Genomic DNA, 26,574 nt, shown 5'->3' on the forward strand with positions numbered 1-26,574 from the left:
CAGCCTGCACTAAGCTTTCACCAGTGTAGCTGGCCCCAGGGAGGGGGAGAGAAGCAGAAAAAGTAAATTACCCTACTGGAATTCATTCTGTACTTGCCACATGCTTGAAATGCAGCTTTTCTGTCTGGGTATTTTCATAAGCAATGAGGTTGCAGATATAGCATTTTTCATCATATTTCCCCTGCTTTGGAGTACATGACATGCACTGTCTTTATGGTTGAATAAAAGGTCATGACTGGCCAGCTGATAACACAAAATGCATTTTTATACTAATGGAAAGGTATTCTAGCTTTTTTTCCTATTGCATTGACTGCATATTTACATAAACTCTACATCTGTTTAGTTAAGTTAAGCCAGGGGGTGATGATCTTTGTCTTTACGAAAGAGCTGATTTAATTTTATTGAACAAAGCTTTCTATTTAGAAGATCAAAGTCAGTGAAGCTCCCTGAAGCAACAACTCAAAAGTTTCTTCAACTATTTGAATTAATAAAATAGGGTAACTGGGACTAAAAAAGCAGGAAAAAGAAAAAAGGAAAATAAAAACTCCTTGGGGGCTTTGTTTATCCAGAACTTGGAGAGAGACATTTTTCCTTTTAACAAAGTCCCATTGAGTGTCCAGACTCTCCTGCCTCTGAAAAGGCAGGAATTGATAGCAGAGGCAGAATGCACAGTTCTAAACAAATTTCTGAAACCTGGTAATGTTATGGGGAAAAGACACAAGATACAGCACAGTGAAGAAAACCTAGTGAAGAACTGGCCTCTCTAGCTGCCATGTGCTAGTTCCAGGCACTAGTGAACTCCTACTTGATAAGATATCAGTTTTTATATAAAATTTCTTCATAACTATACAAAAAATTATGATAAAAATCATGAGTTTGAAACTGTAGCTGTAGTGGAGATAAATATTTCATGTCTTCTGAAAGAGCCTGCATGTTCCCTCTTAGCATCTGACTTTGGGGAAATTGTCTTGAAAACTTTCATTTTTGGGAGGAGAATGGCTGAACACCTGCCTTACATTTCATTGCAGGAGTTTGGTATTTGCTTGCAAGTAGCATCCTCACCTTCCAGACTGACAGCAGCACTCACTACTGATACACTGGGTGAGCCCCATGGCTACACCTCATGCTATGACAGGATGGGGTCAAGCATGCACAAAATCCACTCTTTGCACCTGTCCTGAGGTTATATCTGCCAGGCAGCCCAGGAACATGGACCAAAAGGAGCTGCAGCATGTTCCAACTTAGCGCTCAATTCGCACACTGATGAAACTGGACTCAAAGTCCATTTTAACTCCAAGGAAACCTTTTCAAGAGATCTATGTTGCTTCTACCTCTCTTCTACACAATACATCCACATTAGCACTTCAGCTTGGATCAGCAGAGTGCTGTGGCAGTGTTCCTCCTGACCTCCCATCCTTATCATGCTTTGCTTCACGTGCTGGAACAGTCCTGGCATCTATCAACTGGACTCCATCCAGACAAAGCCAAACAAAAAAGATCTGGTGTAGGAGCACACTTACTGCACTACAGCTGCTAACATGAGGCCAGTCAATGTGACCAGATTAGAGCTGGTCTAAAATAAATCTCTGAAATACACAGAGGGCACACACTGGGTCCCCTGTGCCAGCTCCTCTGTGCTACAGATTGTCCCTACTTGTTCCAGGCCACCTGCTAATGTAGACACAAACTAAAGAGGCTGCACTGCTGCTTTCTAAGCCTCTCACTGCTTAAATGGGTGAATAGTGCCATTTTAGGCACCATATGGTATCCCTGCAGGCCTCCAGCTGCCACTCTGCAGATCAACAGCTCAACCAAATGTCTCGTGTCATATCTGGCAGCCCCACGCAGACATCTCAGATACCTTAGGGAGACTAACTGCTGTGGATGTCTATGTTTAGACAACTGAATACCATTTTATTTTAGCATCTATTCCCCTCTAGACCAAAAAAATTGAAGCAAAAGAGATTAAAGAGGAGAAAGAAAATGCTTGAAATACTATGATGTGTTCTATGAAATAAAATACATGATATAGAATAAACAAAATAATAAAAATAGCATTTATTGTAAAACTCCCTCATTTAAAACTCTTTTTTTAATAAACTAAAAAGTATACAAAGCTTAATCTGACAGCAACAAAAGTATTGCTTTGTCCTTCAAGAAACAGATGAATTTTACAAATTGCATTTATTGTTCAGCAAGGGCTGAATTCACTGGCTTTAACAGAATAATTGCAAAGCTTGAGATTCAGTTTCTATTTGTGTAACTTACTGGCCTAATGCCCCAGTTGCTCTGGGGACTGTAGCATCAGAGTCTTTGCAGGACCATGTCCTAAAGCTAGTAAATCAATAAATTATCAAATTACTAATTTTGCTGGGATAGTAATAAAAGAAACAGGCTTTGGCATGTTTCCTGTCCTGAGGGTGACTGACAGAGAGCAGTCCTTGTCTGTTCCAGCAAACTCCTGGCATCCAGCATGGGCTGGCTGCAGGTAAGCAGGGATGCTCCCTGGGCTGACCACACTCAGGACTGCCTGGCAGAGGCTGCTGGCCACGGGCCAGCACTGTGTCATGGCTTAACCTACCAGTCTTACACAGCAAAGACTGTCCAAAGCTGCAGAAAAACACATTTACCTGCCTAGGAACAGCCTAAATTTCTGAATCTGCATGGAAATACTTGGAGATTACGAGCCTTTCAAACACTTAAACAAAAATCCTGACCTCTTGTGGCCATCAAACTGTCCAGGAAAAGTTTCTGTGAGTTTCTAACCCAGGTGATGCTCTTGCTGGGTATGGGATGGCCATTTGTGCATTCCTGCTGCTCCTCTCCCAGACCTGCCTGTGTACCAGGAGTCATCGACAAACCTTTGACAAACATTTGAACATCTCTGTGGGTCCAGAGGAAGTCACAAATGTGATCAGAGGGTTGAAGCACCTCTCCTACAAAGTTGGGGCTGTTCAGCCTGGAGAAGTGAATGCTTTGGGGAGATCTTAAAGCAGCCTTCCAATACCTAAAAGAGTCTTATAAAGAAGAGGGAAGATAGTGACAGGACAAGGGGAAATAGTTTTAAACTAAAAAAGGGGAGATTTAGATTAGATATTAGGAAGAAATTCTTTACTGTGAGGGTGTTGAGGCACTGGAACAGGTTGCCTGGAGAAGTTGTGGGTGCCTGATCCCTGGAAGTGTTCAAGTCCAGATTGAATGGGCCCCTGAGAAACCTGATCTAGTGGGTGGTATCCCAGCCCACAGCAGGGGGTTTGGAACTAGATGATCCTTAAGGTCCCTTCTAACCTAAGACTTTCTGTGATTCTGTGATTTGTTCTAAATGTAAAAGTGCAGTCCTTTTAGACACTGTGGACAAAAATCTGGCAGAAATGCCACAGAAGTGGGAAGCATGGGAGTGATTCCACACATTAATATCCTGCACATGGCACACAGCTTCTTGCAGACTTTTAATTCTAACAAAGATGTGAGAAAGGGAATGTTGGTTTTGTCTATCTTTCTCTGTTGTTCTCCTAGTCTGCAGCAGTAGCTTTGGGTTATAGAAAAACTTAGACTATGAATATATTCTACACGTGTGTAATTGACAATGTCTGATGTCAATTTTTGCAGGTATATACAGTATCAGCACCATTTCAAACACAAAGCTACACTTGTAAGAACTCAGCATCAAAACCCAGAAAGTCTGGCTTCATGTGCAAGTTTGCATGCGGGAGCTCAGGACTACTGAACAGCGAGTCAATATGATTTCACAGAAGCCATTTATTGTTTACACTACACTCTACTTATGCATTTTGCAACCACTGTACACGTGATCATGCACTACTTGATTGGCCCCTCTACCTTGTCCACGTGCTCTGCATGCACTTTTCAGAAAATGTGACTGGTTCTAGTCCAGTGCAGCACAGTCCTTCTTTATCTATTTCTTGCTGTCTTGGTATTCTGCTTCTCAGCTTCTTCTTTCCCAGTTTAGTGCAGTTTGCATTTCAGTAACCTTGATGAATTCCTGAGGGCTCTGATAAGAATAACTGAAGATGGTTTGGCTGGGGCACACTAACAGGGTTCAAATACATTACAACATTTGCATAAGGAGAAAAGGCCAGGTGGAGCTTCTCAGGCCCAGTTATCTTTTACCTACACAATGTTTAGGACAGGCACTTATTTGCACCCTGATCATTCCTATGCAGTGGTGTCTTCTGGATGAGAATTTCCTCTATCCAGGACTGAATACATGAATGCTTTATAATTTCTAAAATAATTGGAGCACCTACAAGTGTGCATTTTCAGTCTGCATGTATGGCAAATCCAAAGGCTGCTGAAATACAAGTAATACACAAAACACAACAGCATCTATTTCTAGGATTTATAAATTTATAGAATGTATAAATTATATAATATATTAATAGCATATACTCAAGACCATTAAACAGTGTATGAATAAAATGTATTTTAGAAGTTTTTCTTTCTATCACCGTGTATATACAGACTGGATATAGGAATTACAGTACTGAGTAAATTTTTATTTAGAAGATAGATTCATTGATAATTGCACTTGCTTAAAACAGGAAAGTAAATAAAAGTGTTTTAAGTCAAATTTACATTTTAGTTTGGTTTTTTTTCTGAAACTGCAGCTTAATTTCTGACCTCACAAAGGCTTATCCATAAGTTTAGTTTTATACTTAGGAGTTACAATAGTGAAACTAATGTATGTAAAAAATAAGCCTTTGCAGACCTGAAGTCTTGATGTAGCCTGCTTCCACGTTCAACCTGTGCAAACACCCACTCAAGAAAGAAAAGTGAAAAGGTGCAATCATTGCCATTGCTCAGAATTTCTGCAGTTTTTCATTTCTCATTCTCTCAAAAGAACACTAGTTCACATTAAAAATATTAATAGGACAGAGAAAGTTTTTGTAAAAAATATTTTAGTGATCATTTATAAGTTTTTAATTTCAGGTTCCCCTCACGTCTCTGTTTCTCATTTGCTGGTATTGTCTGGTTTCCCTCTGAAAATAATTGATATTTCAGTTGCATATATAAACAGGCTTGGACTTTATTACTTAGAGCCCTTCGTGTTTACTGGCACTCATTTACAACATGTTTTTTTCCAAGATGCCCATCACAGCAACAGCTGCTCATCCTCTATTCCAAAAAAACAGCACTGGGCCACTGGATTTTCTGTTCCTAAATGTTATGACATTTAATTACAATAAAATGTCATTTTATTGTTTTAGTGCTGATGATATTTCAGCATCTCCTTGGGCATCTAATGCTCCTGGTGCAGTCCAGCAAATTTTGGTACACAATAGATTCAGGAACAGGTTTTCCTGGTGATGAAGATGGATCATGAGAGCATCTCAAAATGTCCTGGTGTCAGAGAGCACTCTGAGGTACTTTGTACATGACAGTAGGATGTTTGTTTCTTTACTAACCATGCTGAATGATGTGAGTAGCATTTTGCCTTATACAGAAAAGTACAGTAGCAACTGCAAAACAGATAACCTGCACAGATTACTGGTGATAGAATAAAATAGTATTCAGTATTTCTGTGAGGCAAAATGCATCACTGTGCATTTCCAGGTACCAAAACCAGTGGGGCAATAAAAAGTATCTTTTAAGTGCCACTACACAAAAGTTGCTTTCAAAAAGCACAGTGTTTCTTAATTAGTTGTAGCACTGTCTTGAGAACCTCTTCTTTGGAGGGGCTGGCATCAACCTCTTGGCATGCAGGATTCACCATCCTTCTGTATGACTCTTCAACTCTATTTAAAACAAAACAAGAGAAATTAAACTTCAAAATGCAGGCATATGAAATGGCATTAGTCATCAGTCTCAGAAGACAGTGCTTGCACTGCAGAGACAGAGGATAGAAAATCTAATGTGAAGCTAAGAATGAAATCTACTGCAAAGAGCAATAAACCATTAGTAACTATTACAATGTAAATCTCAAAGCATATCGTTTCCTTGACATTGATTCCCAAAGCTCCAGCCATTTTAACATGGCATGGCATAAAGGCTTATCACTGTATACAGTCTGGTATAGCAGTAGAGTGGACAGTCTGCTTCTAGCACCTGAGTTAATTTTTTTCAGTTTCTGCTAAGGTATCTCTGAACTATTTGGCATTGCATTGTGTAGGTGTGCTCATTGACTGATCTCAGCTTTGACTCACTGGATTACAGAGTTGACATATCATTCAACTTCTTCCTCTGATCAACTAACTGGATAAATAAAAGGATGAAATACAGGATGAAAACCTCCTCACTTAGGCTATAAGCATAATGCAGAACTCTCACATTTTGTCTTTGAGGGTGTGAATATGGATGTGAATATTATTTTCTATGTTCCCATAATGCCATTCAGGATGGAAGTCACAAGACAAATCAATGAAGATTCTGGATGTTCTCATATTTAGATTGACATAATTAACAGGTAGAAATAACTAAGGGCTTTCTGACAAGAATAAGTAACAGAATTAAAACATAAAAGCTTCTTAAATGGCAGTGTGTCCCCTAGCTAACTCATCCCTCTGCAGGTCCCTCTATATGAGCTCTGTGTCCACAAAGTTTCTGTCAAAATTAGGCAATCACAGAATCATAGAATCATAGAATGTTTCTATGGAATGGACTCTAAAGATCATCTAGTCCCAACCCCCCTACCATGGGCAGAGACACCTCCCACCAGACCAGGTTGCTCAGGGCCTTATGCAACCTGACTCTGAACACTGCCAGAGTTGGGACATCCACAGCATCTCTGGGCAACCTGTTTCAGTATCTCACAACCCTCACAGTTTAAAATTTCTTCCTAATAGCTAACCTAAATTTCCCCTCTTTCCATCGGTATCAATTACTCCTTGTTCTATCTCTACAGTTCCTGGTGAAGAGTCCCTCTCTGGCTTCCCTGTAGGCCCCTTCAGATACTGGAAGATTGCTATGGGGTGTCCACTCAACCTTCTCTTCTCCAGGCTGAACAGCCCCAACTTTCTCAGTCTGTCTTTGTAGAGGAGGTGCTCCAGTTCTCTTATCAACTTTGTGACCCTCCTCTGAACTTGCTCCAACAGTTCCATGTCCTTCCTATGTTGGGGACACCAAAACTGGACTCAGCACTCCAGGTGGGGCCTCACAAGAGCAATGTATAGGAGGAGAATCCCCTCCTTCAACCTGCTGGCTTTTGATGGTGTATCAACCAGCACCCCCAAATCTTTCTCTGCAGGGTGCTCTCAATCACTTCTCCGTCCAACCTGTAGATGTGCTTGGGATTGCCACAACCCAGATGTAGGACACTGTCCTTCCCTTTGTTGAACTTCATGAGGTTTGCACAGGCCCACCTCTCAAGCCTGTCCAGGTTCCTCTGGATGGCATCCCTTCCCTCCAGCATGTCCACTGCACCACACAGCTTGGTGCTGTCAGCAAATCTGCTGAGGGTGCACTTGCTTCCACTGTCCATGTCACCAAAAAGATGCTGAATAGTATCAGCCCCAATAGCGACCTCAGGGGACACCACTTGTCGCTGTTTCCCATGTGGACAATAAGCCATTGACCACAACTCTTTGTGTGCTGCCATGCAGCCAGTTCTTCATCCACTGAATGGTCCATCAACCAAATCCACATCTCTCCAATTTGAAGATGAGGATGTCATGTGGGACATTGTCAAACACTTTGCAGAAGTCCAAGTAGGCTTTGTCAGTTGCTCTGCCCTATCCACCAATGTTGAATTGGTCAGGCAAAATCTCCCCTTTGTAAAGCCATGTTGGCTGTTGCCAGTGACTATTTTTAAGGTATATCATCACCAGAAATTTAAAACCCTAGAGGTAGATTTCAGCCTTGCTTGTAGATATGGAAACCAATATTCAGGTGTCTCTGCTGAGGTATCTACACAAACACTGGGTATTTAAGTTTCCACCTTAAACAAAGACAATCTAATCAATACATTGGCAGAGCCTAGACAGCAATTCAGCCACCCTCTAAAGTAGGATATCTAGGGTGACATTCAGTTGCTTAAGTTAATGCACCTAGTACTGCTTGAGATGCTCTGGACTATCTCATTTAGCTTCCAGTTCCTAGCCCAGAAAGTCTCCACAGGTTCTGCATCACATCTGTCACTCTCATATCAAAAGGCTTTAGATACTGAAGTTTAGATCACTGAGCTCCAAATGAGTGGCGAGGTGAATCCCTTTGAAGGCTCCACTGAATGTATTGACTATACTGGTACCTGAGACACTTTGCATAACTAAAGAAATCTACAAGAGGACATTTAAATTTTATTCTCTTAATCTGGAGCTCAATTCCAGAATTTCCTGGGGAAGCTGTGTGTTTCAACTTCTTGCCTCCTAGTCCTGGAACTTTTAGGTCTATCTCCTTCATGACCTCACTAAGAAAGGTGCTCAAATAAAAGCAGCAAAGCAAAATAGAAGTATTTGAACTCAAAGCTTCTTTACAGGACAATTAAATTCTACATCTGCATCTTTCAAACAGTTTCAATTAGATGTGACAGAATTTACTCTCCCTGTCAGCCATGAATCCTTTCCAAAAAAAAACCAAACCAAAAGCTTATACAAAGGAAATTCTTATCCCAATAATGTGAGAGGCACATTTGTTATTGTTCCTACAGGAGCCAAGATTGCCTCCAGCCTCGTATTCCCCATTAAAGGGTACCTTTGGCGAAACAAATTGTTAGCTTCCAACTCAGCTTCCTCCTTTGTTTTCTGCAGCCCCCGATGCTGAAGTCTCCGGACTCGTTCGTCAGGGTCAACAGTCAGGAGAAGAACAAGATCAGGTTTAAGCAGATCTTCAGGCCACTGGTACACTTCATCTTGAGCTGGTGGAAGATCCTGGACTTCCCCACTTGTTTCAGTAGCAATTGTATAGGCAGCTGTGCTGTGCCAATATCTGTCAGGAAAACACCAAATGGAGGGAGAGAAATTTTAAAGAGGACACTAATTCTTCAGTAATGTAGGAGACAGTTGCCACTATAACAACAAGTCAATAATGATGAGATAGGTGACACCATGGCTTTGAAGAGAAAACCAACAGTTCTGTGCTATCCATTATTTCTTAACAATGATATTGCTCAGTGCACTATTCAGAGCTAATGTGAACTGTTAATTAAAACATTATGCAAAGACTGTTCCAGATACTCCTGTCAAAAGAAAGTCTCCTCATATATTGAGACAGGTCAAAGAAGAGATACACTATATCTCAAAATACTTTACTCTGAGTCCCCTTTTTTGTGGCTCCTATCCTACTTCAAGAAACAGATTTGGTAGAGAACATGCAGTCTTCACAAACATGTGAATGAACACAGACATTACTAATGCTACTAATTTCACTTTCTTTAACATTCTCACCACTACAAGGCACTGTGTTTGATAGATTTCAGTGGATTTGAGGCTGGTTGAAAATAGCACTCACATGCAAACAACTTTGTGTGTGTGTGTGTGTGTGTGTGTATTGCAGCAGGAAGTTACAGTACACCTACTGAAATAAGCCAGAGGGTTCAAAGTGCATCTAGACTTTTTATTAAAAGTAATATTGTAAGCTGCCTACATAGTTAGTGAAAACCAGAAATAACGCAAACAAACCCAAAAAAGTGGGAAGCATAGTGGGCTTTACATTCACAAAGAGTGAGTCTCCCTAAAACTCAGTCATTCCAATCCACCCATATCTCAGACACGTCTTAGAGACAGCCCTGACCAGCAGCCCACAGTTTCCTCTGGTTTGTCACAAAACAGTTTTAGCTCAGGATGCACAATCTGTGCCTCCACTATTCCTAACTGAAGATGTAAGAACTTTCTTGTGTCCTAAAGCTAGTTAGGAGTATTACACTGACTGAAGTTCCCTATTTTTATGTTATCATAAGTGTTACTCTTTAGAAGACATAATGTTTATCTGACTCTCTGCAGAGTGCTTCCAAAAAAACCCAAAATAAGCTACAAAAAAACCCAAAACAAAACCCCTGAAGAAACACAATCACTGACTGCTTGTAACACTGAACAACTGTGTGATGGCACTGATATAAGAGGGCTTCTTAAGTACACAAACCTGTCTATGATCACAGGTGCCTGAGTGGATGCTTTTGCTATCTCTGAAGCCAGAATGTAGTTGCCCGCAGCATAAAATGCTCTTTTAATGAGTGTTGGCTCATCATCAAATACCGTCCTCCATTGGCTGATGCAAGCTGGTGGGGACCGCAGCAGAACACCATTCAGGGTGTCCTTAACAGCCTGGGTCACTGTGGTTTTGCCTACATTTACAGAAGGAAAGATTTGTTATATTATTTACCAGATACACCTGAGTTTTAAAAACTGAAAAACGCTCCTGTCTGTTCACGTGGAGCACAGGTTCTGACATCTGAATATGTAACCTGAGTATCTTGTCATAAAGTTTCCAGTGGAAAATGATTCTGAGTCTGGTTGAAGGAATTATTACTCCCCTTCCTGCTCTCTGGGCCTTCCACTACTTCCTTTCACCAACTCTTAGCCTTCACTCCCTTAAATGCATTAACTGCATGGCAATTTCTCTGTATAGTCATGGCAATTACCCTACATATTCATTTATAATATTTTTCAAGGTCGCAATTTATGTTAATGTTGTCATGCTGGTCATCCAGTTCTTTCTTTTTATGGAGATTTTCAATTCTCTTCAACTGACAAGTCAGAAAGCAAAGCTATTCAGAGGCAAGTAGTATTTCTCCCTTAGACAAACTGCTGTCAGTTTCCCAGACTACCACTATTTTAGTTCATTTATTTAAAAACTCTCCAGTAAAAATATGTTTCATCATCTGCACAAGAAATTTAACTTTCAGTACTCCACTCTGTATTCTTTCATTTACATAGGTAAGGAATCAAACCACTGAATGTAAATTAACATACACTAATCTTTTACAAGTAAGGGAGATTGGCATTTATAATTACTAACTCCTTATCTGTCACAGGAATCCAGGCTGGTTTTTTTATTATTATTTTATTTTTAAGCCTTTTTCCTGAACAAAAACCATAGCAGTTGCTCTTTTCAACAATTTCTCATCTGTAGTTCTTCAACCATACATTGCTCTTACCTGTGGCATCCAGCCCCTCAAAAACTATGACGGGAAAACCTCCTTTTTTTTGGTGCTCTGGACATTTCTCCAGCAGGTCGAGTACTGCTTCAGCCTCTGGGATCCGTCCCGCACACTGCAAGGAGAGATCATGGAATCACAGAATGTCCTGGGTCGGAAGGGACCTTTAAAGACCATCCAGTCCAACCCCCATGCAGTGCACTGGGACATCCTAAACTAGATCAGGTCTCTCAGAGCCCTGTCCAATCTGACCTGGAACGGCAAGAGATGGGACATCCATCACCTCTCTGGGCAACCTGCGCCAGTGTTTCGCCACCCTCACCGTTAAAAACTTCTTCCTTACATCTGGTCAGAATCTGCCCTCCCTTCGTTTGGAACGATTACCCCTCGTCCCCTTGGCACCCGCCCGTCGCACGGCGCTGAAGAGCCGAACGTCGGCCCCGCGGCCGCGGTGCTGACCTGGCGCAGGCGCTGGCGGAGGGCGCTGGCGGAAGGCGGCAGGGCGCGGACCGCGGGCCGGGGGCCCGGTGACCCCGGGGCGCAGCGCCGCAGCATCGCCGGGCCCGGAGCCGGGAGCCGGGGGCAGAGAGCCGGGAGCCGGGGGCAGGGAGCCGGGAGCCCGGGGCAGGGAGCCGGGAGCAGGGAGCCGGGAGCAGGGAGCCGGGAGCCCGGGGCAGGGAGCCGGGAGCCCGGGGCAGGGAGCCGGGAACCGGGAGCAGGGAGCCGGGAGCCCGGGGCAGGGAGCCCGGGGCAGGGAGCCGGGAGCCGGGAGCCCGGGGCAGGGAGCCGGGAGCCGGGGGCAGGGAGCCGGGGGCAGGGAGCCGGGGGCAGGGAGCCGGGAGCCCGGGGCCAGCAGCAGCAGGGAGGAGAGAGGCGGGCGGAGGCGGAGGAGGAGCCAGCGGGAAACGAAACTGGCCCGGCCGTCCGGGAAAGCGCCGGTCTCCGGGGTCCAGCCCGGAGCAAGGAGCGGCTCCTCTGAACGTCCTTCTGCCTTCCCCGCCCTGCGTCAGTGGCACCGGGATGAACGGGCTCGGTCCCGCGGGGAATGGCTCTGTGCGGGGATGGGCGCCAGCAATCATGGGATGTAAGGTCCCGCCCGCCAGCAAAAAAGGGTCATATTCCCACGGGTTCTCGTGGCTGAATCCTGGTGATCTCCTAAAAAAAGAAAGAAAAAAAAATTTAAAAAAGAAAAAAAAAAAAAAGAGAAACAAAAAACCCCCAGAAGTGCAAATATGCTCCGCTGCTTGAGACTGGCCCAAAATTGCAAATAAGCCATAAACAAACTGAAGAATTTTGGGAGCAAACCGGACGTTAACAAGCCTGTTTTCATAACTTTGCAGTGGCCAATTTCAGCTTTCATCAGCTCAGAGGCAGCAACCAGAAGCACTGAAAACAGCCATAGCACCGAGTCTCATGACAGCTGCTATGAGTAACACTGCCCAAAATGTAGTTTTTGACTTTTCAGAAGATGTAGCTTAAAATGCTGGAGAACCTGCATCTCTGTAGAAAACTTTTCCTCTTTTTCAATAGTTGAAAAACTGCCACTTAGAGATATCTAAAGTTAAACTTCTGATGCATTTTCTGAACAAATATACTCTACAAGCTATTATACTCTACAAGAAATTCCTTGGAAACTTGTCTTCCTCTGGTCATTTCAAACACCTGCACAAATAGCTTTTGCTTAGCGTAACTGCAGGGAGCAGCTCATAGGCAGTAACAGTTGCAAATCATCTGTACTAGTTGGAAACTGCCCATCCCGAAGAAGCTGGTGGAAGGCTGGGTTGGAACTGGAAATGTAGCCTTGGAAGCTCTTCAGTACAGTCTCAGCATCATGTATCAAAATTCATTTGGGTTTTTTTAAGGCTGTTTCATACCTGAGAACTCCAGCACCATTCCACATCACTCAAACATATAGCTATGGCATTGGGTATGGATACCAGAAGACACAGGGTAAAACACGGTTCATTATACAGGAAGCCAATAGATAGTTTTAAGACCATAATAATATGCACTGATTAAGAGTAGGGGCTCTTCTCAGCCAATATTTTGTCCGTCAGAATGACATGCTGTACATATGCCTGGCTTATCTGTGGTCCCTTCTCCTAGTCCCTGTGCTCCTCCAGCATCCACATTCACCAAATTAGGAATTTTAAACAGTACATCCTCATCTTTCCCTTTCATCACCTGTCATGGACCCTTGCTTATGGAGTTACCTAAATCTGGTTTTGACTCTGTGATAGAATCTACCTCCACAAACCCCTGTGGTCTCCAATTCCAGAAATGCAACTGTTGCATAAAAACTTTTCTAAGTTTTAAACTCACATCCTACTTACTTCAGCAAGTGACCCTTCTAATAATATTACTGCTTTTGGTGAATAACAGTTCAACATTCAGTTTATTTATTACCTACAGGATTTTTTAAACATCACTCAGATTTCCCCTTCAGCTTTTCATGCCACAAATGACAGCCTCCATCCCTTGCAAGGCAGCTGCTTCATCCCCTTGATCATTTAGACACAAGGATAACTTGTTTAACTCTATAAGGTCCTGCCAAGATGTGGAGACCTGAACTGGACCACAAGCTGGAATTTGGTTACACTTACCAAAGTTTCACAGACTGGCAGAGTAATGCAATCTACCTTGTTTCTGAGTGATTCTAAGCTTTGACTTTTTTCTCTGCTGCCTCCCACAGAGCCACTGATTTCAGAGGAGTAGCAACAGTGACTAAGATCTCCATCGTCAGCACAAGTGCCACTGCTGAGCTCAGCATCAGGTACACAAGGTTTCAATGACTCTTTCAGATCTGCACTGCCTCACCTTTACCCATACTGAAACTTATCTGCCACTTTTCTGATCATTTGTTTGCTTGAGGTCCAGCTGACTTGAAGCCAAGTTTCATTTCATTTCACTTGTAAAGCTGGTCATTTCTCTCATTGACCTCATTTCCCTCACTGACCCCTTGGCTTCTTTCTCTTCTGGTTGGTTTTTGTTGTTGATCTTTTTTTTTTGTTTGTTCGTTTTTGCTAGTGTAGCCTTTCCACTCTCTGAACAAATGGAAAGCACTTACTTTCATTTTCCCTATTCACGTCTCACTGCCTTGATATAACCTTGTTACAACTATTCCTGAGGCAAGCTGGTGGTGATTCCTTCATTTATAATAGGCTTAGGAGATCATTTATAATAGGCATGTGATGCCTGTTCTCCTGCCTAATTACTTAAAAGTACTGTCTTGCAGGATTCAAGTAAAAATATAGGAAAAAAGAGTTGTCTTTTATGCCCAAGATATTTTGTTGTATTTAAAATCAGTGGGGGCGTATGACTCAGTTTTGAAAGTAACTTATAGTAAGCATTTTTCAGTCTCTTTACAAGGACCTTTATAATTTTGTCCTCTGTATAATATGAAGCAGTGTTGAAGAACAAATATGCTAATTATGTACAAAACACTGCTCAGGAGCATTTTCACATTTTTGAGTGTCCACTGTGCTTACGTAGAGCTATAAGGAAGAGATACAGAGACAACAAAAGGCCATACGAATATTCAAAAAATTCTGATCCACACAAGGTAGAAAAAGAGGAAAAAAAAAAAACAACTGAAAATTGATTAGCCTGTAACTTAAAAATATATCTAAGTGTACAGTCCTGTAAACAGCTGTGTCATACACAGGCAGGAAAAACTTAAGTTGAAGGCCCATAAAATTTATAGGTACATAGAATACATGCAAATAAAACTGCTCTTTTAATGCAGAATAAACTTTCAAGAATATCACTAAAGGGCCCTCTAGTAAAGAAAAAGGTTTGGAGATAAGTCCATAAGAACACCAATGTCAGTATAGTGCCAGGCCAGGAGAGATTCCTCTTCTGCCCGTGACAGTGACCACTGCCAGATGTTTGGGGAAGGCTGTGGAAAGGACACAGAAGGATCCTTCTTGCAACATACTTTTGTCAAGAAAGGATCGTCAGATCCTTTCAGTCCCTCCCAACCTGGTATTCTATCATTCCACAATTCTCTAATCTTGTTCTAGATCATAGAAACCACCTTTTAAAATACTTTCTGAATGGGAAATCACATGTACACTACTAAGGGCCCGTGGTGGACTTCTTTCAAATATGCCTAATCTGTATCTATATTTATATTGTGTGTTTCATATGTCTTTCATAACTTAATTGCATGTGAGTTTTAGCTTTCTGTTTGGTAATTTCCCATCAGATTTCTGCATCCAAAGGAGAGATGAGTCACTCTAAGTACAAGGTCCTTGACAGAATCCCATTTATAGTGCTGCAGATGCAATGAGAAAGAAATAATTTCCAGCTGAGACTAGAGCAAGAAGTAATACATTCATCAAATGCTAAAAATTACATCTGCCATTGAATGACTTGCCTGGTTGTCCTAGGACCATTTCTAGTCCTCCCAGGTGACGTGATATGACTCCTCCTTTAACATTTTTATATTACTGGCTTGGATCAGTACTTTGGTTTCCCTAGTAAAAACTGTTTGACTGAAACTGCCAAACAGTCACACAGGAAAAAGCAATATATTTATTTAAAATATAAAATTACATTAATTAGATAAATATTATATGGTTGTTTTAAAAGTTTTGCTTTCCTAGCAACTAAGCACAAGAGTATTATGTATGTTTATCCATTTGGATTCTTCCATCCTAGTTGTGTACTTCTTTATTATCTAGTGCACCATTAATAACATTATTCAATCATTTTTGAAAAATTCTATTAATCTTTAAAGGGTTTTTAGATGCAGACTTGGAGAACTGAAACATTTTTAGTACTGGGACTCCCTCAGGCCACTGTAAGATGATTTCTATAGGAAGCTAGAGGAAGAAATCATACTTCCTACAATTTTCGAAGAACATTTATGCTTTTCTGAGACTCTTTCAGAAGGCATCAGGACAGAAAAATTCATTACAGTTCTTGCTTGCAATATTTCATGTAGATTCAAAGCCTGTGCATAAAAATGCACACTTGTGTTTTCTTGTAGGTCTCCCCATAGAGCCTGTGAGCTAAGAGTTTGGGATGTAAAATGTGAATGTCTTTCTTGATGCTGCTGGGACTTGTACATATGCAGGGGGCACATCCTGGTCTGGGTTTACTTTGTGAGGCTCTTTAGTAATGCAGAGAGTATCATCTGAAAACATAATTAGTTGAGGCAAAAAATAAAAAGAACTTTAATTTCCATTTTCTAAGAAAGCACTGATAGAATTACAAAGTTTTGGGTACGCTTGGGTGCAAAGTTCCCTGCATGTTTTGTTCCTTGAAACAGAGATCTGTGATTTCAATGAAAAAACAGCCCAAACATGCTAATGCTTTAGTTTTCTGATTCATTGAGCAATATTTTTATGACATGTTTTTGGAGTGTTTGGGTATTGGATGTAAGTCTTGTGTTGAGAGAAATTGATAATCATCAAGGATTCTTTACTGACTTTGGAGATTAAGTATTTTGAACTTAATTTTTCTAGCCAGCTGAGGTACTAGGCAACAAGCTCAGGGCTAGTAATAAGGTTTTCACCTCAAAGAAGAGAAAAAGGTTGTAGTTTCTACACCTGCATTGGCTCAACTTGACGTGAACAAGAGACATGAATGGGGAAAGAAAGGAATTTGAACTGGGGACAGAGAAGATAAGAAATGGAATAGGATTCTTACCATGCAACAGAAGGGATATATGGAGTGAGGAGGAAACAGGGTATGTCAAGACTTCTCCAAATTAATTGAAACATTGACCCTACCAATGCACAACTTCAATGCCAGTTTCCAGTTTAAATTTGCATTATCTTGTCCACCTCCCTTTCCAATTATATTTTGAAGTTTGTGATCAACAAACTCTTTATTTATTAGAATATCCTGCTTTTATCCTTAAGCTTGTGTCTTACATAAACCTCAAAGAACTGGAAGGGCACATGGTTAACTCCTGCTGGAGTAATCTCTGCTGACAACCTCTGAGACCATTTTGGAAAGCCTCAGAAGGGAGATGTTTCCCATCATGCTGCAGCAATACCTTTGTGAGGTGGCACTACTGGAGCCAGACACAGCAAGAAGTCTCTCATCCTTCCCTACTGGCATGAACCTGCTCCAGCAAGAAACAGCTGATAGAGATGACAATAAAAACTGTTCAAACAGTAAAAACTGTTCAAACTGGTTTTTGCTGATCCAGACATTATTCAGCCAGTAGATCATCTCCAGGAAAGTGAGGGAAGGATGAAAGGAATTTGAAGATAGCCAATGACAGGCATAATTAACACTTCTTATTCACAACCAGGTTTTGTTTTCCATGAAAATTTGCAAACAGGATGAAAATAGTTCCACCCCTTTTTTTCAAAGGGTGAAGAAAAGGGAAATAAAAAGAAGGCAACATGAGGAAAAGACTGCTTGGCTACATCAGCAGTTCTGACTGGCCAATGGAAATGAGGGAAGCTCCATTTTAGGCCATTGACAACATGCAGTTGGAAGGTGTTAAGATTTGAGTACCACTCTGTACCTTGGCAGCAGTGGCAACATTAAACAGCCCACACAAGAGTGAGGACAGGCTGGCTGAAGACAGAGTGAGGCTGAAAATTCATGACAAACCTGTTGGTGCATCTGGACGCACTGGAGGACTGAAGACAGCAACTGGTGTTATGATGGAGGGGCTCCTTCTCCAGCAATACCTGTTGTGCTACCAAGGAATTGAGGAATTTGGAAACTGGCAGTTTGGTCCTGGTCCTTTCTGGTGTTACCATGAGTGGGCAGCCACCAATGTCTCACCTCAGGCTGCCAACTGTTCCTGCTGTTAAGGCTAACCATATGCTCAACTTGGTGCAGTAGCTTTGCTCGAGGTGCTTTATTGGAGACCAAGAATTACAGAACCTGCAATTATTTTCTTTTCATGTATTTGAAGTCATCAGACTTCCTAACTTGGATTGGTCTTCCATGCAAAATTGTTTAAACTTACAGAAGCTCCTGACTGCCTGCCAAGGGTGCAGTGCAGTTATACAAGCTCAGTTTTCCCCATGCTTCATGAGTTTAACCACAAGAGACAAAGTCACTGGGACCTCATACACCAAAAGGGGTCCTGGATGCCAGACCCGCTCAAAGCCAGAGGTGTTCAAACTTGCTCCCAGCCCCGGGCAGTCGGCGGGTTCCGCGGTGGCCGTGGACGAGAAGCGGCTCTGGGGCTAGGGACACTGGGGTCACGCGTGGGGCGGGGAGGGAGAAGGAAAACATCGCGCCCGCGGCTCGGTGCCAAGTTTCGTTTCTGCGAGAACGGAAAACGAAACCGAGCGGTTCCCCCGCGGTCCGGCGCGGCGGGGAGGGACGGGCGCGGAGGGGAGGCGGTCACCGCGCATTTAAATGCGGAGCGCCGGCACCTCTCTGCAGCCTGCGAGCCGAGCCGGGTCGGACTGAACCGAACCGAGACCAGCCGAACCAAGTCCAGTCGAACCGTGTCCAGGCGGGTCCAAGTGAACGGCAGCGCATCCCATCGGGTCCGAGCCGAGCCGAACCATGCAACTGGCCGTGCTGGGCCGGCTGCTGTCCGTCGGGCGGGCGGTGCTGGCGGCGCTGCGGGGGCGCCTGGGCGCGCTGTGCTGGAGCCTGGCTCCCCTGTCCCTGTCCCTGCCCCTGTCCCTGTCCCTGCCCGGCTGGCGGGACTCGGACCCCCGGCCGGAGCGGGAGCGGGAATGGGAGGACGCGGCCCCGACACCCACCAGCGTCAATTACCACTTCACCCGGCAGTGCAACTACAAGTGCGGCTTCTGCTTCCATACGGCCAAGACCTCCTTCGTGCTGCCCCTGGAGGAAGCCAAGCGAGGGCTGGCGATGCTCAAGGAGGCAGGTGAGTCCAGAGGAGGGGCGGCCGGAGGGAACCGGGAAGGGAGGACCCCGCAGGACCAAGTGCCGTCGAAAAAGTTATCCCGGGGATGTCCCTGTCCCTCTGCCGTGGGACACTGATAGCATTTAGCAGGAGCAGGCGATGGGCAGCAGAAGTTCACAGCACCTTACTTTGGTCCTTCTCTAGGAATGGAGAAAATCAATTTCTCGGGAGGAGAACCGTTTCTTCAGGACAGAGGCGAATTTGTAGGCAAACTGGTCCAGTTTTGCAAGCAGGAGTTGGATCTCCCAAGTGTCAGCATCGTTAGCAATGGCAGCCTGATCAGAAAGCAGTGGTTCGAGAAGTATGGTAAGGAGAGAGCAGTGGGCACAGCTGCACTGACAGGGCTGGGGAGCCTCCATGGGGCAGCCTCACCCATAGATGGGCTTGGGGGCAAGTGGGAGATGGTTTCTTAGTGGTTCACTTATAGTAAATGCAAACCAAATGTAAATACCAGTGAAACAGTGTTGATTATCTGTTGTGAATATAGGCATTACACCAAAAAACTTTTTGGTATAATGGTGTAACAAAACAATAGTTCCGCCTGTCTCCATAATGCTGGGGACACACACACACACACACACACACACACACACACACACACACAAACTATGTTTTGAAGCTGCTGTTGATGTGGCTTTTGTGGTTGATGGGATGACTCCACAGAACTGTATTTACATGGCGTTTCGTGACAGATGATAAGGAAGTGAAAGTGAGCAGAGTCCTGACAGCTTTTAGCTGAGGGACTAGATATTAATCAATTTTTAAAACTTGTTTTCAGGTGAATATTTAGATATTCTGGCAATTTCATGTGATAGTTTTGATGAGGATGTCAACATTTTAATTGGCCGTCGTCAAGGAAAGAAGAACCACGTAGAAAATCTGCATAAACTGAGACAGTGGTGCCGAGAGTATGCTGTTGCTTTTAAAATAAATTCAGTCATCAACAGATTTAATGTTGAGGAAGATATGAATGAGCAGATCAAGGCACTCAACCCTGTGCGCTGGAAGGTAAGAAAGTAGTGTTACCACAGGTTTCCTGTTCAAAGAAAAGTAATAATGAAGTCCTGGAGTTGTCTGAACCTCGATTTTACCTGAGTCTTATCTTTAGTTCCAGCTCAGGCTGGTGTTAGGAGCCTTCTTGTCAATGTTGCATAGTGCTGAGACAGGTTCTCTCTCTTTCTGCACTTAAATGGAACCCAGTAGATCAAGAATCTTCTTTGGGTTGTGTTATGTATAGAAAATTGCTGTTTCAGTGTGTGTAGATCTAGGTTGTTTTATTATATTAAAATTAATACAGAAAGCCTTTAACATGTGAAAATATATTATGGTGTAGAGAAAATTAGCAAAACTTACTGAACATTAAAGTCAATGTATTGTTAGCAAGATGTAAGTGTATATTAATTTTCTCTTATAGAGCATTAGAGGTTACTGTACACACATGATTTTTTACTAGAAATAACTCTGAAAATGGGTAGAGATTATGTGACATAAATATGGGAGAACTTGTGGAATAATTTCTCAATATTTGCTTCATGCAATTTTTTTTACACACTGAATTACTCAGGAAAAAAAAACAAACCAAAACACACTGTAAGTGAAATCTCAGATGGTAAGGAAAATCATCATTTATAACATTTAAAACTCTGTAATGTTAATTTACAAAAAATAAATCTGCACCATGCCCTTTGTGTAGTATTCGGTTATCACAAATTGTGTCAGTGTGACTCCACTGACAGAAAAGTTAAAGACATTGCTACTGAGACTGTTATCCTCAAGGCAAGTGAAAACATAAAGTCTTAACCAGGTGTTTTCTGTGTTCAGGTATTCCAGTGCCTGCTTATCGAAGGAGAGAACAGTGGAGAGGATGCTCTACGAGAAGCAGAAAAATTTGTTATCAGTGATGAAGATTTTGATCGATTCCTGGATCGCCACAAAGATGTCTCCTGTTTGGTACCTGAATCTAATCAGAAGGTAAAAATTAAACTGTCCTTTTATAACTTTGTTTTTAAATAATGTTAAAATATTTGAAAGGAACAAGAAACCTTCATGGCAATTAGTATTTTTCCTATTAAAGGTAGCGTAGAAGAGGTGCAGTACAACTTTATCAGCAACTGGTTTTGTTATGATGGAAGCCAAGAGTTTTAATTTTCTTTAGGATTTTCATTGACAACAAAGTTATTAGCAAAACAGTAAAAACCCATTGATTCCAGTCCTGTGGACACCAGTAGGAGTACTCTTCCTGACTTGGGCACAAGATCCTGAAAAGGTTCAAAGTTAATGCAAACACAGTTTATACTCTAAGTATTGTTTCCTGACAGAAATTCACTATGATGTTACATTATGCCAGTGTCATCAACCTACATGAAGTAAGACAGCATTGCAGCCAGCAATATATTTAGTGGTTTTGGGTAATCCCGCTCACAATAAAGTTACATTTCTAACATTTTCTGTCTGAACTCCTTTGGATTGCACACTTAGGCTCTTTATTCAGGAGAAGACTCTTTGTGCTCCTGCAGAGCCTACCAGTTAACTTGATCAGCTGCCATCCAGCTTACATTAGCCACACTAAAGTAAAAGTGCCTAAGGGTGGAGCTCTGGCCATTTTGTAAATGCCTACAGACCCTAAACATGGGATGAGAAGAGTAAGAAGACTCATCATTCAGAAAGTTTATGAACTAAGTGAGGAAATAGCAAGTTGAATCAAGTTCAGGAGTGCCTTAAATCTTCCATTTGCGTTCCTTTTCCTCTCTACAGATTAAGACTCCATTTACAGTTCACTTCTTAATGTATGGAGAGCTCAAGTGAGCAGACTGGGTTGCCTTTGCTATGTAAGACATAAAAGTGGTACTGTGCAGTTAGCATTCAAGGCTTTTGGTGGGAGGGAGCACTCATCAGAGAAAGGGTAAAGATGAGAACCCAGAACTGTTTCTACTTTTATTTTTTCATAATAGAAGTCCTACAAAAAAGCCTTCCCATGGTAGGTTTGCTTCCAGAAGACTCTTTCTGATTTCTGGTAAACCTGTGTGAAAGATGGACACCAAACTGATCAGATTTCCTGTTCTACACAGCAGCAAGCTCCAGCTACCCAGAGAATTTTAAGGAGGATCACTTAGGAGATGCCCATTTAGCTAAGCAAACCTGTCTTATTTCAGCTGTTGGCCTATTTCTTGGTGCAGACCTGAGAGCTTTTTTATCTTTGAGCTGGGAGAACACCTTTTTCTGGTGGGGTAATAATTAAATACTCCAGTTTAAATTGTCATGTCGTTTGTTTGGAAAATGGCATAATCATTCCAGCATGCAAAACTCTAAGTTCTTCTGGTATAGAAGTTAATAGAAAACTTGGATATTATTTAAAACACCTTTATCCAGTTGGACACCTACATTTCAATTAGACACTGGACAGGTCATATTCCAAGAATTACTAGTTTATTCATACATAAAGTTATTCTAGCAATTCTGCAATTTACTTCTATAAATTTCATCAAAGCTCACTGAAACAGTGGTGATACAGCAACTGTTTCAAAGATTTGTATCAGACTTTGAATGAATAGTTGTTTGTTTTGTCCCTCGTTTTTCACTATAATGGAATTTTGATTTGTATATTAATTTAGTTTTTCCTTTTGATCTATTACAGATGAGGGATTCGTACCTCATTCTGGATGAATATGTAAGTCTTTTTTGATACGTGGTATTTGTATGCTAATATATGTATGTATACAACAGTGATGACCAGTTAAATTTACTCTGCATTCTATAAAACAATTTTACCATGTAGTACAAGGAACAGATGTGATTTATTCCCATCAGACATATTGTGAACTATAATATAGTATGACCTAAGGAGAAGTTGCCATCAGCTTTCATGCATAATCATTGCATCACAAATCTTAAAGTGTAGATGTCTATTTTTGCAGGACATCTTTGCTTTTTTTTTTCTGTAATACAAAAATACAGAACTTGCCCTGAAAGTTAAGTTTCAAAGTGCCCACTTAGTTTACATGTAACTGAAGAGCCAACGTTTAATCTCATGAATTATGATACTGTTTTGTTCCTGCTAAGATAGGTCACGTCTAACCACGAGTTTTTAAGCCTTATAAGGACTAGAGTGAACCTCTTCATGCACTTACAAAGACTTTTGTGGAATTGCAGTGCAACTTGCTTAAGTCTGTAGAAAAATTAAGCTTGTACAAATTGACTTTCTAACATCTTATCATCTTGCATATTGATGTTCCAGATGCGTTTTCTAAACTGTAGAAATGGACGGAAAGAGCCTTCCAAATCTATCCTGGATGTTGGTGTAGAAGCAGCTATAAAATTCAGTGGATTTGATGAGAAGATGTTCCTAAGAAGAGGAGGAAAGTATGTATGGAGTAAAGCTGACATGAAACTGGACTGGTGACTCAATATACTGAGTTAGGGCAGTGCATTCTGTAAAAATAGGTGTATATTTATAGGTGAGTGTATACTTGTATCTAATGCTTTTAACTACACTTGGTATTTTACACAGACTGATGTTCAGTATAACTCTATATGTGGACATGTTACATGTTTTTTAAAAGCAGACTATGTTGTCTATTATTTTCTTAAACATGACCAAATACTTTCAGAACTTTCACATGAACAGATCTCTGAAATAAACTTTCTAGTCCATTGCGCAAAGGACTTAAATGAAAACTGTTAACATAATGTCATGTAGGAAATGTTTATAAAATACTACATGAGTGTGCATGCCAGATAATAAACCAAAAAACACCCCAATCTCTAATTCATTATAAACAGCTGTAATGATAGAGAAGTCAAAATTCTTATACGGGAATGCATTCTGCCTGTTTCTTAGGGAAAGATGGATTGCAGTTCCTCAGTAGATCACACAGGGGCCAGCTGGCAGGCCTCTGGAAGCACCCTCTGCCTTTTTCAGGGGTAATAGAGGGTCAGAATCTAGGAATCATTAAGTAACCATGTATTTAAAAGGAAATCAATGTGAAAAAAATGTCACTTTTCATTCTTTAAGATTTAACTGTAACATCATCTTCTCCCTCTCCTCTATATATACACGATATTTGCAAAAATGTTGGGGGATGTAATTTTCTGTGAAAACATATTTTTAGTCATGAAAAAATATTGTATTTGTGTGTCCTAAAACCTAGAAGTACATTTTACCTAATGACAAAAAACATCATATTTCAGACTGTCAATGTCATTGGTTCTAACAAATATTTACAGTGAAACATTGTTTTCATTTTATCAATTAATTTCTCCATTTTCCTTTCATTTGTAAATATTGACTTATTATTTTTAACTATATTCTCTCTGTGTGCATACAGTTCTGATGAAGATTCCTTCTCAAACTAATTAATACCATGTAGAACAACCTACATATAACTTCTGTTGCATACTAGCTTTTTTTTTGCTAAGCCATGGAATTACAAACAACAAAGTTCATATATCAAACAACCTTGTTTTAAAAGTTGCTTGTCTCAGTAACTAATTAGCTTGCTGGTTACAAAGCTGCAGACATTAAATGAAACTAATTGGGTTTTGTGAGAGCCGCTTATGATTTTAAGAGCAGGTAGCATCAATATAAAATACAAAAAAAATAAGAAAAATCCCCCAAAACTGAAAAATCATCTAATATACTGCCCTCATTCCTGGTTTTCTGGAAATTGTTATGGCTTTATAATTGAGGTTTTTCAAATTTAACTAGTCCCATCCTCCCTCTATCTGAAGGGCATGGGGATAAGCACTGCACAGAGCAGAAGTGAGACAGTGCTACTCATTCGTCCTGTCCACTAAACTCAATGTCTGGGCTGTCTCACACATTTAAATATTTGCAGCAGTTGGGAGCCAGCATGCATTAAATGTACCATGTAGAGAAAGTGACACCTTCTTTCAATTTTTTGGAAATGTTTGTTGATTTTTAAGAGGTTTTTGAGAGAAATGTTTTGTATTCACCTAATGCATCTTCAAAGTTGAAGGCGAAAATGCTTAAGTAGGAGCTGCTACTTCTGTGTAAAGGAAAGTGCTACTCTGAATGCACTGTGAAAATGTTTCCATTTATAATTCCTTCAGTTTCTATTTCTACTATCCTAACTGTAAGTATACTCAGTGGTGCTCTTTTGTCCCATTTTATTTTGCATTTTGCAATCACAACACTTCCTAGACACTGACATTTGAGTATTTTTTTTTCTTGTATTAATACAAAGTGACATTTAAAATGTGGCCCACACACAGTAACCCCACAGTCTTCTGGCAGCTGTTTCACTGACCTTGGCTGGAATTCTGCCTGGCTCTATGGGCAGTGCAAATTTATGTAACTGGGGTTTGACTTCCCCTGCTCAAATATTAAATCTAGTCTCTTCCCCAGTACCTACACCACACTGATAGAAAAGAAGCATTTTCCTCTGCTTCTGGCTCAGTCCCAGCATGGGGAAAGATTTAGTGCATCAATGTACCAAAAATCTACCACCTTGCAGCTTCTGCAGAAAATGCCAGCTGTAGCACAGCACTCAGATGTGAGGTACACAAACTCCTGTTCAGATCCAGAAATCCTGACATTCTTTGCTTTGCATTTTACCCTGTAAATGGCTATTCTTTTGCTTTCTCTATGCCTATGGAGGAAGCTGCAGGAGAAACAAGGAGCTAAAAATGTCAAAATCCAGTAAATAATGGACAGACATTTAAGATGGCTTTTGTTAGAAGATTCTACATTCTTACCTTCTTAAAATATTAGGGATTTTACATCACCTCTTGACATAATTAATAAAAAGTTTATGCTCTGTGTGATACTCTTTTTCAAAGGAAATGCGAGTTGTGTAAATCGGAAATGAAGAATCTGACATTACACAGTTTGACTGAGAGTTATTTAAGTTAATGAACAGCTATTGGCATTTTTATACACAAAATTTATTGTTGTGTAAAACAACAAAAATTTGGCTGCAGTTGATTAATCTAGTTTATTTTTAAAAAATTATAAACACAGTTCATATTGGACCAAAAGTGGACTTTAGGCTTTAATTATGTAGTAGGGGCTACCTTTCAGTATGGGACTAGAAAAATAAAACTGAATTCAACAAGGTTACTCCCAGGCTTAGGGATTACAGATATGCCATGATCCTGAAAAGTCAGGATTAAATTTAAGTCTTATAAACACAGATATGCTTAATTGTATATTTGTGTGTAATATCATAGTATTGCAGCTAAGCACTTGCTAAACAAGCGGAATTAGGAACTAACACTGTATCCTACTAACATTATATGGTTAATATAGTAAAAAATTTGTAGAGAATGAGTGTTTGAGATAATGACTTTGATAAAATTGTGACTATACCTAAACTAATGAGTAAAATTGTCACTTAAGATGCACTTTAGGATGCCCTCTTTTTCCGTGTGAAGGATGCTGATATATTTGAATGTTACAAATGGTGAATTTTGGAGTAATAGTGTCAAATAATTAGTGCTAAGTATTTCAAGAGTGTGTTGTACATGTCAATAAATGTTTCTATTTTCCTAAGTTTGTCTGTTTTGGGTTTTTTTTGTAATATAAGCCATACTCGCAGAATGTGTGGCTGCATTCACAAGAGATCTGTAATTCTGGATGCATTTAGTCTGTATTTGGGGAGGGGGGGGGGCTGCTTGCACGGTGCCAAGGGCAGCATCTAGGCTGAAA

The 26,574-nt window shown here is 41.1% G+C and overlaps 2 protein-coding genes across 2 annotated transcripts; one reads left to right on the forward strand and one right to left on the reverse strand.

The window, feature by feature from the left end:
* Positions 1–3,765: 3,765 nt before the first annotated feature.
* Positions 3,766–18,511, reverse strand: CMPK2 (cytidine/uridine monophosphate kinase 2). The gene is made up of 7 exons (XM_069008399.1): positions 18,403–18,511; positions 17,055–17,142; positions 11,507–12,098; positions 11,048–11,162; positions 10,033–10,234; positions 8,647–8,880; positions 3,766–5,756 (listed from the first exon to the last, which is right to left on the reverse strand). The coding sequence occupies exons 1-7, from the start codon at positions 18,509–18,511 to the stop codon at positions 5,636–5,638; spliced, it is 1,461 nt and encodes a 486-aa protein (XP_068864500.1). The 3' UTR covers positions 3,766–5,635.
* RSAD2 (radical S-adenosyl methionine domain containing 2) lies at positions 18,343–26,418 on the forward strand. Its single transcript, XM_069011542.1, has 6 exons — positions 18,343–18,869; positions 19,053–19,214; positions 19,687–19,916; positions 20,730–20,879; positions 22,543–22,575; positions 23,143–26,418. Exons 1-6 carry the CDS (start codon positions 18,539–18,541, stop codon positions 23,305–23,307), a joined length of 1,071 nt encoding a protein of 356 aa, XP_068867643.1. The 5' UTR covers positions 18,343–18,538; the 3' UTR covers positions 23,308–26,418.
* Positions 26,419–26,574: the final 156 nt, after the last annotated feature.

The sequence above is a fragment of the Aphelocoma coerulescens genome, chromosome 3, assembly GCF_041296385.1.
Source record: "Aphelocoma coerulescens isolate FSJ_1873_10779 chromosome 3, UR_Acoe_1.0, whole genome shotgun sequence".
Classification (NCBI taxonomy): domain Eukaryota; kingdom Metazoa; phylum Chordata; class Aves; order Passeriformes; family Corvidae; genus Aphelocoma; species Aphelocoma coerulescens.